The sequence below is a fragment of the Pyrus communis genome, chromosome 9, assembly GCF_963583255.1.
Source record: "Pyrus communis chromosome 9, drPyrComm1.1, whole genome shotgun sequence".
Classification (NCBI taxonomy): Eukaryota; Viridiplantae; Streptophyta; class Magnoliopsida; order Rosales; family Rosaceae; genus Pyrus; species Pyrus communis.
Window position 1 is genome coordinate 900,684 of NC_084811.1, and position 10,775 is coordinate 911,458.

Here is a 10,775-nt window from a genome sequence, read left to right on the forward strand (position 1 = left end):
CGCGGTTGAGATCTCTATCAAATTATATCCTACCTAGAATTTATTAATTTGTCGCTAAAAGTAGTCCCGCTGTAGGATATGACAAACGAATCGCAAAATCTGAAAATTTTGTGAGAAAATGTTGAGAGTCAAAGGGGAATAATATTTCGGCTTGCGCTCAGTACTTTGGGATTATGATATTGGTCTCTAAACCAATGGCATGTACGAAGTTACTTTTTGTTTGAAGACATAATTTAGTTCTAGCATCTTGTAGGCTATGGTTGGGTGATGGACTGAGTCACAAGGGATTCAAGCCAAGTGAGAAGAAATACACTGCAAAATGGTAGAAATAAAAGATTAGAAATGCACTGCATGACCGTTATAAAGGTAATCAGTTCTCAACCTATGATGAACTGATTTTGGCCGCGCACAGATGGCTTTGGTCTTACGATGTGTGGATGTGAATGGTACTCCTGTAAAAGTACGTAGAAGTTGCAATATCTAAATGTGAATAACACATCAGAACAAGGAAAATTTTCAAGACAACCAATTTTGGAAAGGAAGATGGTGAAGATGGTTGCTCCTTGTTTAGACGGTGATTTGCGTTTATGGTGGGATCAGATGAAAGAGTCTGGGCAACAATAAGATAAAAATCCTTTTCAAAACCTAGCGTTGATTGAAGTGGCTAATTATTTGTTCATAGTTATGTAGATCCAAATGTATTGGCCTCTACTTGACGTTGGTAAAACTCTTTACTTTTTGCCCATATTTCTAATTAATAGGTGCAAATGTTTTGGCCTCTACTTGTTCATAGTTTTGCAGTGATTTTGATTATTGATCGTCATATTTTAATCTTGTTTATGGAAATTAATGATATATATTCACCTAAGTACATTGAAAGTTTGGTTTTTCGAGTTGCATAATTTATTTGCTTAACAAGGGAGTTGTCTACTAGCTATCAAGATCGTTTTAGGTAGAACTTGGGGTCGAGTTTTTTACGATAATTTTAGGGTGAACTTTTATGAAAAAAAGTAAGGAAAAGAAAATGCTTTAAAATTGATAATAAAGGACGCATGAGAGAAAAACTCTACTCAAATATCAATTATGGCGTTAAAAGAGAGAAGAATGTTTTGTTGGGTTGCTTGAGAAGATTTCAAGCAAATATTATCTTTGGCAAGTTTCATATTTAATTTCTTTATTTTATTTTAATTTTAGAATGAATAATCTCTTGGATCTTGTTCTCCTTACATGTTATTTAATTTAGGATTTTAATATTTATGTTAAAAATCCCGCTTTTGGTTTTTCGTCCCGATTTATGTAATTTGAATTTGATTAAGATCCCTGAACTTCTTCTGAGTTTTAAATCTGCTGAAGCTTTTTGGCTTTATTGTAATATACATTCAAGAATTAATCAAATACACCTTTCGATTTTCTTCCAAACTCTGATGAATTACAGATCATTCTTTCAAGTTTATGTTTGTATCCCTTGTTAGCTTGAGCCACGTCATTATGACTAATTACCAAACAAATTAGAAATGAATCGGTACGTAAGCCAACTAATTTCTAGCTCATCATATTGTAAAGTTGTTGCTGATCAGTGTTGTACTACTAGAAAACTGCTCATAGTGCACAAACTTTATAAGCAAATTCATAATTATGTTGGACATGAAAGTCGAAATCGATCGTGTCCTATGATCAATGACAATGCTAGTAAAGAGGAACAAACTACCTAATGGTAGCTGCATCGTTGCTATTGATATATTACCCGCGGGGAGCACAGCAACCAAGGTGCATATTATCATATAGGAACAAGCGAAGTGTAGCGATTCATATTACCAGAAAAGTTTTGCTAACCGGTCGGCAATAGAGTCACATAGCGAATCATATAGATAAGCCCCTACCTATCAGCGTGCGGATAGATAAGGTGAGCGAAGCGCGACGATTAAGAAGAAAATTTAGTTTAAACTAGATATTATCGTTTTTACATGTAGTCTAAGATTAGGAGGAGAAAAGACGGATGATCCTGTATGTTTAAAGTATGACAGATAGTCTGTGCACATAAACTCTGCCTATTGAAATAAAACCCTTCCTCTGTATACAAGACTAAGTTATACTATGAATTGAAATGTCCTTAATTTCTAAGTTTCTAACTATAGTTAGTGATCTGGAGTAGGCTACGTGAAGACCAGTCAACAAAAAGAGGCCTAAAATTTGAGAAAAGACGCATAATTAAACATATAGAACGTCGTAAAGCAAATTAGTATTGCAGCAAGGCTCATAAAATGTCTGGCATTTGTCCATGCTATGTATGGTCGTCGAACCAAACTAGTAATGAAAAGCAGGCTCATTTTGAGAAAAGAAAACTAGAAACTACTCACTCAATTACACACGTGCGCGCGCACACGTGTATGTGTGTGTGTGTATGGGGACGGTTCAGTGACACCACATTTTTTACTATGTTAGGCATCGAGGATATACTTTTTTACATTATGAGCTAAAGACTCTTCAATATATATTTTCACATTTTGGTCCACAGATCGAGTATGGAACTAAGTAATCTACTATTAGCAGAAAACAATCACATTTTGGTCCACAGATCGAGTATAGAACGAGAGCGTAGTGCTTCGGCTTGCCCTAGTTGGGTACTGGCCAGCAGAGCTGTTCACACACTTGGCGGACAAGGCAACCATGGTGGAATGGGGCGGAGAGGTGGTTTACACGAGGGCCAACGGCGAGCACACGGCCATTCAAATGGGTTCGGGTCACTTTGCCGAAGACGGGTTTGGGAAGGCCAGCTATTTCAGAAACCTTGAGATAGTGGACTGGGAAAACAACCTCAACTCGGTCGCGGATGTGTCAACTTCGGCTGAATACACCAAGTGTTACGACATCAAGAGCTCCTACAACAATGAATGGGGCGCTCACTTCTACTCTGGTGGCCCTGGGAGAAATGCAGGATGCCCATGATCACATCATCATCATCATCATCAGTAGTATTGTTAGTCTATTACTCTCGTACAAAGTGACAGTTGTATTTAAATGTAGTATGTGTGAAATAAAAGGACCAGTGGTAAGAATTTTAGTCGAGTTTCCTTAACTATGCTCAATGTGAATTCAATAATCTATTCAATGAAAACTTTCCTCCTACATCATGCCTTTCTCTTCCTACAGTGTGTAAGATCGGCTCAAAATTTTGCGCATAATCGGGATTGTCACTTTGTATGATTCTTTCAATATTGCGTAGATCAATTAGTAAGTCTTCTTCTGGGTTCTTCCAGTTGTTTCTCATATCTGTGTTCAAGTTAGTTACTTCCTTTTTTGGCCTTCTCTCTTTGCTTTAGTGACTAATTAATATTGCATTGTCAGACAAAATTAAATTGATTCCAAAATCTCCATCTTGCCGTTTGATTTATAAACATCCGTCAAATTTTCTTGAACAATCACGTTGGATTCTAAGAAGCCTAATGGACAAATGGTAGGAACTGTTCTTATAAGGTCATATCAGTTCCAGTCAGCCAAAAAACATTGAATTTCTTCATCATCAAACAGCTACAAGAATATTACGTTTAATTACATCTTAAAATTTTCAACATTCTCCAGCTTTCTTCCTATTTCTTGGATTCCAATTAGAGCAGGGCTTTGCAAAAAGTCAAAATTTTATTCCATTATTTAAATAATTTATTGAATGTGAAAACCAACAAATGAACGATGAGCAAAACACGATTTTTCGTTCCGTTCATCAAAAGATATATTTTCATCAACTTGTTTGTGTTTTTAGGGTTTTGTTCTACAATGGAGAGTAAGAGCAGCTATGAGGGCTCGAATAGTCATTTCATATTAGAGTTGCAAGTTGTTTAGTATTACATTTTTAAGTGGGGTGTTAATAAAAAATCCCTATAATTATTCTTATGTATTTTTTCTTCCGTGATCATTGACGAATGTTTTTCTGCAACAGTTAGTTTATGTCACTTCCTAGCCATTTGGTTTAATTGGTTTAAGACATGAATCTTGAAATTTAAACTAATCTAACAATAAATATCAATAAGGGTGCACTCAATTCAAATTGTGATTCTACGCCGAAAAGACAATATATATCTATGAAATTAATTCCCTAATTAGTTAACTCCGCAGAGAGATAAATACAAAAGTTTTAGGACCCCTCGGACGGTGGACCATGGTCGCAATGTTTGGCAGCATTGTTCTTCCCAAATATCATATCGGAATTCAATTGCATCCATGATTTGCTGGTGATTTCCTTCGAAAAATTAGATTCGTACATTTGTGTTTAGACTTCGTTTGGATCTAAAATTCCTATGAACTCATGCTTAGCTGTTTTAAGTTCAATCAAGGTGAAATAAGAATAGAAAAACTCTGGTTTAGTATATCTCATAATTCTTGTAGGTTTAGGAATACCTAATCCTTTTGGTAGTTCTCTAACGAAAGGGTTTTGCCTATATATCCAAGAATGCCTCTCAATTTTTTTTTAAAATCCAAGTAACATTATTCAGTACTCCTCCCTTGAGTTCTTTGTTTCAGAAACTAATTAATTAAGAACTCGTGTTTTCTTGAGTTCCAAGGAACTGAAGAACGAGACGAAGATGGCTATGAGTCGTGAAGATCGGGAAAAGATTCACCAGGGTAGTTTTGAGTCATTTAACAGAATTTTGGAAGAGATTAAACAAGTGGCAAAAGACCGGAATGAAGAAATTGATTTGCTGACAAAGAGAGTTTTGTTGGATATTATTCAGTTTGAAAGCAAATCAAAGAAAGGAAAATTGACGAATCATGATGAAGAAAAAGTTGCTTCTACTTCTACTTCTGCTGAGGTTCATGATATTCAGAAAAGCAAAAATCATGGTTTCGGAAGCAACAAAGATCAAGTTGGATATGTAAAAGAGTTAATGAAGAAGAGGTGGAGAGAAACGACTGAAAGAGTGTGCATGCGACCATCTTTATCGATTCCTTCTTCGCCGCTTGACTTGCCTATAGAATTCAAGAACATGATTCACTCTTTGTGTGGTTCTCACGTGAAATTGGTAATACAGAAGAAAATTTTCGCTACTGATTTGAACACTCATCACGACCGTCTCTCAATCCCAGAGAATCAAGTGGTTGATAAGAGATTTCTTAGTAAACAACATAACCAAGAATTGATGCTTCGTGGATTACTGGTGGTGAAAGTAATTGATCATAATTTGAAGGTGCATGATAAATTAGGGTTCACCAAGTGGAAGTCCACAAGTAGCTTTTCGTATGTGTTAAACAGTGGTTGGAAGAAGATTATAGAGAGCCAGAAGAATAAGCTTTTTGTAAAGGATACAATTCAGGTGTGGTCTTTTCGAGTTAATATCGACAAGGAGAATCCTATCTATCGTGAACGTCTCTGCTTCGCAATTGTTAAGCTTAAAGGAGAGGGGAAGGAAGAGGATGATGGTAGTGCTGATAGCCAGGAATTTACTGAACCGTCGACAACCAGGAAGAGGCAGGAAGCTATTGAGTCAGAGTTTGGAGTCATGGAAGATGTCGGGAATCTCAAATTTAGGATCACAGTTGGCATCACCCGCAAAGATTAACGAGAGTGCTGTTTCTGTATGTATAGATTGAAAAACTATTAGGGCTATATACTAATGTGTTTGTTTTGTCCTTCGACCGGGAAACGCTGCAGGCGTCAAGAAAGCCCTGCTATTCCACCTGAATGTTATAGTTGTGGAGTGAGAGGTCTCCACCTGACTCGTGACTGCCCGGAGAAGTGCATCTTTGCCTAGGACGTCGGCGTCGTCAAGTCATCCACAGTGGTTCCTTACTTTCCCTGTGTTTTCTTGATCTAAGCAGCTTCAGCTTCAGCACTAGCTAGTACTTGTCTGTTCATATGTCATGTGAGTCTATCTTTGAATAAGCAACGTCGTTATTCATGGCTGGGGGATGGATAGATTACTTGTTTGTTGTTGTTTCTCCTCAACGTGTGATTAATTCTCTTTTTTTAGCAATTAATTAGTTAGCAACAGTATATATATATAGGGTAACATTGGCTTAATCTCCATGCTTAAGTTAAGAAAATTGAATTGATGAATAACAATCTTTTGCAATGCTAAAAACCGTGAAGCGGTATGGTGAACGAGGTTAACATTGACGTTGAGCCTTCAGAATCAGCCACACTGAATGATGCACCGTGTGAAATATGTCTGAAGGGTTCAAAATGCCTTCTTTTACTATGCAACAACATTCAGTATCGTCTTGATTTCGGGTATTCTTTTGGGTTGGGTGGAATTTGTATCGAAAACTTGCTCTATTCACGAACATTCATCAAATTATGGTATTGCATAGTAGTCGGAAATTAGTAAAGGCTAAACGATCATGACCTTGGTCCCTATAGTTTGGCCCAAGTTCAACTTTTGTCCTTCTAGCTTCTATAGTCGCGTTGTAGTTTGCTAATTGTTGCAATCTAAGAACAATAACTTAATTCGGGCGATATCTTGGACAAACCGGTACATGATTCCCAAAACGATGTAAAAGTAAACAACAATCAGCATTAACACAAAAGAAGAGATCTCAATACTCTGAGTTAATTACATGATAGTTGTTTTGTTAACAAAAATCTTCTTATGCCCTTCTTGAGATTGTAGATCGATCAACTTTTGCATATCCTGAGAGAGGTAAAGGCAGAACAGAGGGACAGAACACGAGGAAGCTCACTTCTCGTTTGGTGACTTTAGTTGTCTTCCGAGTAAGAGAAGTCCGACGGTAGTAAAAGCAGACAATATCGCTGAGGAATAGCAGATAGTAAGCAGAGCGCCCCTCAAAGACTGCATTCAAAGATTTTCATATGTTAGTATGCAGCACTATGTTATAAGTTATAACAAAAAACAACGGCTACAAGTATGGGCCGGATTATTTTTGAGCACCTTAGCCAGCATCAAAGCATTGTCATTTGCGTACTGCAATGAACTCTCCGGGATGTTTTGGATACCCTGTGCTAGCTCCCATGAAAGAATCCTGCATTTGAAATTTCAACGGAAAGTATAGGAAATCTCGATTATACATCATAGTTACAACACAAAGTAGGAAGGAGAAGTTAAAGTTTGAAATAGGCAAGTATATTTACCCAAAGGCAAAGCTGATTACGGCCCCTATGGTGGCTTTATCTGATGTTAGCTCGAGCTGAAGTTCTCCAAACTGCAGTTGGCAACGACATTAATACACCATTGAATATAGAATGAATGTCTTCCCTGTTACTTGCAACAAGTGCAGTGTCATTGTCTACCTTCAGCATCCTGCTTTCCGTCTTTGGTTCATCAGTGACTGTCGATGTTGAACTTTCAGACAGAAGCTTTCCGGTTGTAATCATTACTTTTGCAATCTATAAGGGTTGAAAAGAATCCAAAAATACAGCGAGCTTAGAGACGCATGAAACCTAGTTATGAATTCTGAAGATAATACGCTAGACAATTGCTCCATCAAAATCTTAAGTACTTGGATTTCCACAAAGAAGAAAAATGAAACTAATCTTTTCTGGCACAGCTAAATATACTATTTGAACATCCTATAAATATCTTCTAAAAGCTGGCAAGGAAAGTGGCATGTCGTAACTCTTACCCCGTAGCTCTTTCCATAAAAAGTACCCTAAGTCAGATAATTTATCTTCTAGTACTAATGCCTACTATAACTAAACAGTCGTATGTTGGCAGTGGGGTTAAATGCTAAGTATCATATGTTGAATGTTGACATATCTCATCCGACACAGTAATGCTCATGAGTTTGATTTGAAGCAAATAGTTCCAAATGCTATTAACAAACTTTATGGAACAATTTTGACATTTGGAGTAAAGAAGCATGAGAACAATACTAACGAAAACTCAATAAAACCAGTCTAAGCAAACAAATAAACACAAACTACTCGAGCTATCTTTCTATCTGTCTATCCATCTCTTGTTCTTTTGAAAGATTATTTAGTCCGCCACAATATCTATCACTTGTCCAAGTAATAAAACATACCTTTTGCAGTTCACCTTGGCCATACTGTCCCATCGACTGAAATCTTCTTCCGGCAGAAACCAAACGCTTTCCAAATGCTATAATAACAGATATAAGCTCTTGAATCAAATTCCTGAGAAGATATTTTAAGCATCAATTTCATATAACTCTGTTCTTGCCTGATTTGGCATTGCCTGTCATAGAGTCCTCCAACCCAGGGAGCTTGCTAGCTAAAGCATGGGAAGTTGATGTATCGGCCTGTTCCCATGCACGAGAGAGATTTAACAATGTCTCTCCTAACTCTTGACCACACTGCAAAAAGAGTAAATTCAAAGACAGTAACTTAATTAGCCAGTAATTTTGATAGCTTTCCTATAAACTTTGAATCGTTTGGTGAGAGGTATGACATGGATAATGTGTGATTCTTTCACATCCCATTTCGTTATAAACTTGGTGAAATTTTGGAAATGGAACACTAGTGATGTTCATACTACTACTCATCAAACTAAGAATGTAAACAAATTTCAAATCAGAATGCAGAAGCAGAGGCTTAAAAATAACTAACCTCGTCGACGACCCTTCCATTTGAAAGATCAAATGCTGCATCATTCAGCTTCACACATGCCCAAAACAGAATTTCAAAAACTCTGTCACCTCAAATTCTAAAGCCACATTCTTTATCGAATTCAACAACTGGGTAATTCACACAGATGGAAAAAAGCCCACTTACATCAAGCCGGAGATCGTTAGGAAGCTGCGCAAAGTAGTCTGGTGGAAGATCAAAGCTGTCCTGCACAGCAAAAACAAAAATTGAAAAAAAAAAATCACACTTTAAATTACAAATAAATTAAGCAACGCCAAGAATTAAAGGTTCAAAATTTGACGTAAAGGATCGAATTCGAAATGGGAAATGGATGCTTACGGCTAATTCTTGGAGGAAAGATTGAAAATTTGGACCGTTGGGTTGGAAAGATTTGGGGGAGTCTGATTCTGCGAGGGAGAATGAGGCGGTGAGGGATTTGAATGGGAGGGTTTTGGGGAAATTGGAGGGTTTTAAGGAGGAAGAAGAAGAAGGGATATGGAGGGCATTACGGAGAAAGAGGAGGTTTGAAGAGGAAGAGACATTGGAGAGAGGTTGAAGGAAGGCAAGAGAAGAAGCCATTTTAGAGGAAGAGGTGTATCATGTATGCTGCTCAGTTTTAGCCACTGAAAATTTGGCAGTTATTTGGAAGTTGGGTTTTTCTCCTTTACCCCTTTTTTGGCGGGGACATAATCCCATGATGATTTCGATGATTTATTTTAGATCGCGTAATGTGACAATTGATGGTTGAATTTATATCTAGCCATCAATCGTCACATCATGTGATTTACAAAAGATGATTTAAAATTTTGGTATTATAGCATCATCGGCTAAGAAAATATCACTAAGTTCGAGGGCTATAATGAACATAATCTAAGGTCAATATTATTATTTTTTTCTTTTTTTAGTGTTATAATATCTTAACTCAATCACACACAAACGAGTACGCTAAAACACATCGTAATGTGCAATTGGACTGAAATACCACAATAAGTGTAAGCATTTGAACTGATGAATTGAATCAGATCGAGTTATGTGATATCAACCCATATATTGATATTGAATAATCAACCGAAATGAATGAACCAAACTGGTTTTAACAATTCATTTTAAGGGTTGGAGGTGAAGAAGTGGTGAACAGACAACTGCAATGCATCCTGATGTAAGTAAGTTTTTTTTCCAAATAAAGACCTTAGCCCAATCTAGAGTTGGGCTCTAGAAAACTCAACCCAAGGCCCATATATAAATGGCCTATCTGACTATGCCTCCCCAAATAAAACTTAAGCCCGGGCCCAAGAACTGTTTTGAAACAAACACGTAATGAGGGGCTGATTGAAGGAAAAGGATCCGGAATGAGGGGCTAATTGAAGAAAAAGGATCATCGCCGGATCCCTTTCTTGGAGATCCTAGGGATCCCACAATCGTGACTGTTCATCGTATATTGTGCGGTCAGTTTTCTATATACTATTTATATTTAATTTTAAATTTTAAATTTGAAATGATTTCTAACCGCACGATGTACGATGAACAGTCACGTTTACGGGTTCCTAGGATCCTCAGGAAAATCCTTTTCCCTGTTTGAAAGAGCGAGCTGCTGGATAGAATGAGAAGATCTGAAAGTTGTTTGGTAAGAAGAGCCTCCAAAATACTTTTCAACTTTCAATCATTTATTTGATGAATTTCTGTTTTATTTTTGTATGGTTATAATGTTATATGACGATGGGAATCATTTACCTTCTAATTCACTTTATAAACATTAAATCTGTAAAAAATCAATCAAATTAGAAATTGTTAACCATTCAATTAACGCCGTCAAAATTTTAGTTTCAGTTGAATAACGTAGATTGTTTATTTATTAGATAATTGTTAAATGCCCAAACGACTTCGAATTTGATGATTTTTTACATAATTGATCCATAAAGGGTCACCTAGAAAATATACAATTCAAATCATTCGGCAATATTAAAGAATGAAAAAGAAATCCGAGAACGTTCAAATGAAAATGTTGCTACATTCATTATAGTCGTTTTGTCTAAATGCGCCTGTCAATATTCATTGTCATTGTCAATTGTCAAGTCTTGCAAGGAAACTTGTAAGCAATTTCATTCGAACTCCATGGTGTGATTAACTGGTGAAATCTCCCACTTGGACTTGGAAGAAATTGTGGTGCAGTTTCTGGATTGACTCGTCAAAATCCCAGGACCATTAGGCGCGTCTCTCACTAAGAAATTGAAAAACCATGGTT

The 10,775-nt window shown here is 36.8% G+C and overlaps 2 protein-coding genes across 2 annotated transcripts; one reads left to right on the plus strand and one right to left on the minus strand.

The window, feature by feature from the left end:
- The first annotated feature begins 4,577 nt into the window (after nucleotides 1–4,577).
- On the plus strand, nucleotides 4,578–5,552 carry LOC137745391 (uncharacterized). Its single transcript, XM_068485343.1, has one exon. It carries the CDS (start codon nucleotides 4,578–4,580, stop codon nucleotides 5,550–5,552), a length of 975 nt encoding a protein of 324 aa, XP_068341444.1.
- Nucleotides 5,553–6,266: 714 nt separating this feature from the next.
- LOC137745904 (uncharacterized) lies at nucleotides 6,267–9,193 on the minus strand. Its single transcript, XM_068485941.1, has 9 exons — nucleotides 8,873–9,193; nucleotides 8,681–8,740; nucleotides 8,516–8,563; nucleotides 8,130–8,262; nucleotides 7,972–8,048; nucleotides 7,241–7,336; nucleotides 7,082–7,152; nucleotides 6,882–6,972; nucleotides 6,267–6,782 (listed from the first exon to the last, which is right to left on the minus strand). Exons 1-9 carry the CDS (start codon nucleotides 9,110–9,112, stop codon nucleotides 6,669–6,671), a joined length of 930 nt encoding a protein of 309 aa, XP_068342042.1. The 5' UTR covers nucleotides 9,113–9,193; the 3' UTR covers nucleotides 6,267–6,668.
- Nucleotides 9,194–10,775: the final 1,582 nt, after the last annotated feature.

Bases quoted from the DNA above. Each gene is read 5' to 3' on its own strand.
- LOC137745391 (XM_068485343.1), top strand. From the start codon at position 4,578: ATGGCTATGAGTCGTGAAGATCGGGAAAAGATTCACCAGGGTAGTTTT.
- LOC137745904 (XM_068485941.1), bottom strand. From the start codon at position 9,112: ATGGCTTCTTCTCTTGCCTTCCTTCAACCTCTCTCCAATGTCTCTTCC. The intron at 7,153-7,240 runs GTAGACAATGAC...TGCCAACTGCAG, and splicing joins CGGAAAGCAGGATGCTGAAG to TTTGGAGAACTTCAGCTCGA. The intron at 6,783-6,881 runs GTGCTCAAAAAT...CTTTGAATGCAG, and splicing joins ATGCTTTGATGCTGGCTAAG to TCTTTGAGGGGCGCTCTGCT.